The sequence below is a fragment of the Eucyclogobius newberryi genome, unplaced genomic scaffold, assembly GCF_026437365.1.
Source record: "Eucyclogobius newberryi isolate DKJ021-1_F unplaced genomic scaffold, fEucNew1.0.hap1 SCAF_10, whole genome shotgun sequence".
Taxonomy (NCBI): Eukaryota; Metazoa; Chordata; class Actinopteri; order Gobiiformes; family Gobiidae; genus Eucyclogobius; species Eucyclogobius newberryi.
In genome coordinates this window covers 15,536,082-15,541,922 of record NW_027315724.1, presented here as the reverse complement: position 1 = coordinate 15,541,922, position 5,841 = coordinate 15,536,082, and the positions used below count along the sequence as shown (strand labels likewise).

Sequence of the window (5,841 nt, the reverse complement as noted above, 5' to 3'; positions counted from 1 at the left end):
CTTTACAGGAGGAGGGTCTACGCCGCTCAGCCAGCTGCAGGTCAAACACGCCCTACCACCAGCAACGCTACATATACCCTCTGGACTGACCACAGCACATATTTCAGGATAGCATTATTGTGAATGATTAACGGGATTATCGCCTTCAGATGTTGGACTATCCAACTTCTCTGGTGGCGGGTCAGTAACAGCATCACTTGCCAAGTTAAAACCTGGAAACACCTCAGGCCCAATTACAGGTCAGAACAGTGGTCAAACCTCTCACAGTAACTATCCAATCCAAGGGAATTTGGAGTAATAAAAACAGTTACAAGAGCCATACTGTGGATCCTGTCACTCTTGAGGAAAAAAAAAAGTTTACCAAAGAAATCATGTGCCTCGTTTACTATTCATTTGAAACTAAAATGCGCTACACTTAATTTGTTGGTTATCCTTCAAATATGATATCACATTTTCAAAGACTTACATTCTAAAGGATGAGTTGTGGTTTCAGGTCAAGAATCAATAACATACGACGAGAAAAGATCACAGTTTAATATTTTGAAGAAGAAAAGGGAAAAAAAAAAAAAAAAAAAAAAAAACACATAAAACAATCTTTCATACAAAACAATGCAACAGGTCTATTACACATAACTGCACCTAGGCTCTGCAAAATTAAAAAGATGTACAAAGAAATTAAACGAAATAATCTTTAACATTGTTTCGTGACCCCTCAGAGTAGTTCAGCTCAACATTGAGCTGGACTGGCTATGAAAAAGGGCACGAGACACTTGGATGTTTTCTTCTGACTCAAACAAAACCCAAGAGCTAAAATGCCGTCAATTCTTGACACGTTCAGTATGGCCGTTCTCGTCTGTCGTCTCTGCGGTCACCTCTGAAAGAAACGATAAATGTCAGTTACCAGCCTGTTGAGGGCACCTTAAGCATCAAATTAAATGCAATAGACAAAAGCTCTACGGTGTATATTTATTTCTAATGAAAGCATTAGCCACTTCTTGAATAAGTAAATTGTGAGTATAAATTGCACATAAGTCCTTCGTTTAACAACACGTGCTGCACTTTTAACAGTTAGTATGCCAGCAGGTGCGCAGCAGTGTGACCTTGTAAAGAGCACAATTACCACAAATACTTAATCCTGTATCGGTGGCGCATTCAAGTTAAATGTCTCCATCTAGTGGCTGAGAGGTTACAATACAGAGTAAAGCTGAGTTTTGTGCACATCTAATACAAACCTTCCTCCCATTTTGTAACCGCCTCCATATCCACCACCGCCACCTCTTTCGTAGCCTCCACGGTCGCCACGGAAACCGCCACCACGTCCTCTGAAGCCACCACCCCGGTCTCCACCAAAGCCTCCCCGACCTACAAAGGACAGATCGTGTAAACATCGCTCATGTTCACAACGGAGGGAGAATTATAGACTTACCTCCTCCTCCGCCGCCTCCACCACCATCAGGTTTGGGCGTGCCACACTTATTACACTCTTGTCGGCGAGCAAAATTCATGTTGCCACAGGAACTTGAATTTTAAAAAATAAAAAACAAGTACTGAGTATTACAACAGTATTAGTCCAAGATTAGGGGTGAATACAAACGTACCTGTTGGGACACGGCCAGTCACCTCCTTTAATATCAAAGTTGGGTCCTCCTCCTCCACCTCCACCACCCCCACGGCCTCTGAAAGCTGGCAGTATTAAAATTGAGTCATTAGTACATAGTAAAGTTTTATCAGAATCCACTTTGTCAAGATTGTTCACCTCCGCCTCCACGTCCACCTCCACGTCCACCCCCACCTCCGCTGGCTCCACCACGTTGGGTGAATTCAGCTCTCCGGGTAGCAAAAGATACTTTAAGGGGCTTGCCATTGAATTCTTTGCCTGTTAAAGTAAACTATGTCAGTTGTGTTCAAACGTAAAGCAATGAACATACAGTAGTAATTGTAGTACTCACCATCAAACCAGTCAATAGCAGCTTTGGCAGAAGGAGGGTCATCAAACGATACTGTTGCTTCTCCCTTTGGACGACCAGTAACCTTATCACTGTAGATGTTGATCATAGGAAGGCCAGTTTTCTTGTTCAACTGAAAATAGAGCCAGAATTATAAAAAAGGGAGGAAAGAATAAAGTTTTATTTACATTATATATGGCTTTCCAGTCACACACCTTGATGACTCCAATCTGTTTAAAGTAGTCTGCAACTTCCTGAACCGTCGCATCCTCTGCCAGTCCTTGTACAAAGATTGTATTGTTGTCAGAGTTATCCTGCTCGCCAGCTCCAGCTGTGAAGAGAACAAAATATTAGGCACACTACAACAGTTTTGAGTCAAATTAAGACAAAAGATCCTAACTGTAATCTTACCCGGTTCATCCCTGGAGCCATAGTCTCGAGATCCTGGGAAAACAGACGGAACGAAGAAACACATTTTAAGGAGTCGTTTTTCATTGCCATTGTAATATTAAAAATAAATTTAAAGAGCCATAATCCCTAACATAATATACCAAGCTATAATAATGTCAGCTTTCTGATGAGTGCTTACATACCAATGAAACACATACCAACAGCATGTTATTCGAGCTTTTACCAGGATGTCAACCACCAAAAGGTTTCCAACATTAGACTTTTACCTCCTGGAATACCTTTGTCATCACCTTTTACCATTTACCCATGTCTCCATGCAATACCATTATTGGGCCTCAGTTCGTTCTGATACCTTTCCACAAGGCTATGAAATAATTATGAAGTCCCATTGGTTGAAGGCGTAAATATTGTGATCTCTTTTAAACCCTCCTATCTTCTATCTGAATCCTTGACTTCCCCACCGACACAGTTCTGATGCTCATCACTTACCACCGAAATTTTTGTAGCCACCACGGTCACCACCTCTGCAGAGGAAAAATTGGAGATATTTGATGGCTTTTCCTTTGTCCCATATGAGAGCACATTGCTCCCCTACATCCCCACCAGTATGCACTCCTGCCGGAGTGTGCAACTATAGTGGAAATGTCTCGAGGAATGCATTAGTCTTTCACAATACAGATAAATGTACAGCCAGGTAGAGTCAGATCTGTCTGAAAATTCAGGCAGACGATCACAAATCAGTGGGACAATTTACAGTTTGAATCCAGATTAGGTACTAGTCAAAGGCTATCACAAATTTAATACCAATTTTAAAACTGCTGCAATCTTCCACTGAGAGCGTTTGACCTTTAACTCGAGTCCAAGTTAAAGTTCAATCACTCTGAATACCTGTAGTTTAGAATGTACATCTATGTTAAACACATCACAAAAGGTTGTCACTTTGAAAGATACAGCATTTGAATGAAACCTAAATGCCACGCAGCTGAAGGTGTGCCTTTTGGATTTCATGTCACATTGTGGGGAGAAAAAAAAAAGTCCTTGTGCTTACAAGCTCAATTATTGTGGAGTATACAGTAAACAAGCCACTCTAGCTATAACTATGGGTATCAGACAAAGAAATGTTAATTTACCACCTTATGCATGCGTTCATTTTAGCCAACAAAATGAGAGCAAAGCCAAAAGATGTCATTATGTGGACATGGTAGGGGGGGGGTGTAGTGCTGGTAATGTGACAAGAGTTTTTTGGGCACCAAACAGGAACAGCAGAGACTGACCAAAAGGTAGTCAGTATTTTGTAAATGCTGCAATACTAAGTGTTTAAAAAAAAAAATACATCAAATCATGGTAGTGGGTCACAGGAATGAATACTGAGAGATGGCATGTTGCAGAACAAGTGTGATGTTGCAAATGTATCTAAATACCTTGGGGGCAGTGGCACTCTGCAACTTACCCCATACCAGGAGGTCCACCTCTGCCGCCACGGTCGTATCCGCCACGATCATAGCCACTGCTGCGGTCGTAGCCCCCACCGCCACCGCGGTCGTATCCCCCACTGCGATCATAGCCACCACCACGGTCATAGCCACCACGTCCTCTGCCTCGGAACCCGCCTCCTTCTGATCGATCACCAAACCTCCCACTTTGACCGCTATCGTCTCCTAAAAATATGGGCAAAGCACATTTAGATTGGGGCCTTCCTGTGTGGATATTGCATGTTCTCCCCATGTATTCCGGTGTCCCCTACCACCAACAACCGTATGCAGGAGTGAGTGAACGGATGAGTGTTTTGTTTATAAGAGCTTTTCTATTAAGAGGCTCATCTCATCTCAAAATTAACAACTGCCATGTTTACAGCACATTTCATGCATATTCCTCAACATGAAAATATATATAAAATATACATAGTGATTTAATGTTTAGGTAAAAACCCTTCCTACCATCACTCCATCTGCTATAGCCACCAGTTGCGCTGCTTCCGCCTTGTCCCGGGACACTGTAGCCTGTGGTGGTGCTGCCACTGCCTTGGCTTCCATAAGAATCGGCCCCTTGAGTGGGCGCTGCAAAGGAGCTTGGCTGGCCGTAAGACGCAGTCGGTGGCGGCTGCCCATATGTAGCTGCAGCTGGTTGGCCATAGGAAGAAGACTTGTCTCCATACCTAAGAGTAGAAAAATGTCAAAGATACAAACAAAAGCTTGTAATAAAGCTATACATGATGCCATTGACACTGACAGCTAAATAAAATAGTAAAGTCTTACACAGATGTGCCCTGTCCATATCCTTCATAAGCTGTCTGTTGCTGACCATAGCCACTCACAGTAGACTGGCCATAAGCATCTAGAGGGAAAAAAAAATTAGATTAATAAAAAGGTTCTATAAAACATACATTTCCCTTAACATACCTTGAGTTGCAGCTGCACCTGGCTGAGCATAGCCACTGTAAGTTTGTGCTCCATATGTGCCAGTGCCATTTCCTTGCCCATATGCCTAAAAGGGTTTACATTTTCGTAAGTATGGAAGGGAAGACATTTGCAGGAGAAAATTATTATTTACCTGGCCACTTGCAGGCTGTCCGGCATACGATCCGTAGCTACAAAAGAATTAACGTATACTGATTGAAATTGTCTGAAATGTAATATTCTGTTAGCGTAATATTTTAATTTCTTACCTTTGTGGAGCGCCTGGCTGGCCGTACCCCGAATCTGCAACAAATAAAAAGTGTAGCTTTTATTTTATTTAAAGTAGCTGCAATAAGCCCTTGTGACGTGAAATAACGTGCGTCAATTTGTATGTGGTCCACTCAGAGAAACGGGCCTGCAGCCACCATGAACCACGCCAACCCGCTGAAAATGGCGCTTAATTTTGAGCCTGCGGCAATTATGCATTCAGACCACCCAGAGTAACAAACAAGTATTTATTATAGTATAATGCTTTGCCTCAATTGGGCTCCGTGAAAATAGCCATTAGCAACACCTTTCGTGGATGAAAGCGAAGTTTCTCGTGTCCGTGTGTGGAGGAGCAGTGGCGTAAACAAAGAGGCCGTGCCCACGAACATACGCTACGCAAGAGACCGCTACAGTTATTGTACACATAGAACGGTAACGGGATCCATTTGCCATACATATATGAATACAATAGGAACACATTTCCTTTTATTACTTTGTTGCCAGTGTTTTCCATGTGTAACTGAGAAAAGCGCTAAATCTGGCCCATTCATCTGGCCTCGCGGTTAGCCGTGACTTTAGCAAATGCTAGTGACCTAGATTGAAATTTGGAACAAAATAAATAATCATGTGAAAGATGATGTCAATCTTACCCGTAGACATCCTTCACAACGTTTCAAATCTTAAAAAAAAACAAGAAATTCGTTCTTTGATTAGTCGATTAAAAACCCCAAAGACATAAACGCAGCCGCACTGAACAAGGCCGCGTCCACGACGAGCACTGCTCACAGGCACTTCCGCACCGCAGCCGCTTCTTCTGCGGT

The 5,841-nt window shown here is 42.6% G+C and overlaps 1 protein-coding gene across 2 annotated transcripts; it reads right to left on the bottom strand.

Annotated features, from left to right (window-relative positions):
• Positions 1 to 567: 567 nt before the first annotated feature.
• taf15 (TAF15 RNA polymerase II, TATA box binding protein (TBP)-associated factor) lies at positions 568 to 5,841 on the bottom strand. Of its 2 annotated transcripts, none has more exons than XM_072461813.1 (16): positions 5,671 to 5,841; positions 5,023 to 5,056; positions 4,908 to 4,944; positions 4,757 to 4,841; positions 4,613 to 4,691; positions 4,295 to 4,512; positions 3,808 to 4,015; positions 2,847 to 2,881; positions 2,358 to 2,390; positions 2,162 to 2,271; positions 1,950 to 2,079; positions 1,757 to 1,876; positions 1,599 to 1,683; positions 1,427 to 1,518; positions 1,233 to 1,362; positions 568 to 874 (listed from the first exon to the last, which is right to left on the bottom strand). In XM_072461813.1, the coding sequence occupies exons 1-16, from the start codon at positions 5,678 to 5,680 to the stop codon at positions 835 to 837; spliced, it is 1,446 nt and encodes a 481-aa protein (XP_072317914.1). In that variant the 5' UTR covers positions 5,681 to 5,841; the 3' UTR covers positions 568 to 834. The 2 variants fall into 2 exon arrangements, with proteins under 2 accessions (XP_072317914.1, XP_072317915.1); XM_072461814.1 differs by having other exon boundaries at positions 1,775 to 1,876.

Coding starts and splice junctions, on each gene's coding strand:
- taf15 (XM_072461813.1), bottom strand. Junction 4,692..4,756: donor AGGTGCAGCTGCAACTCAAG/GTATGTTAAGGG, acceptor TTTTCCCTCTAG/ATGCTTATGGCCAGTCTACT. Junction 2,272..2,357: donor TGGCTCCAGGGATGAACCGG/GTAAGATTACAG, acceptor TCACAGCTGGAG/CTGGCGAGCAGGATAACTCT.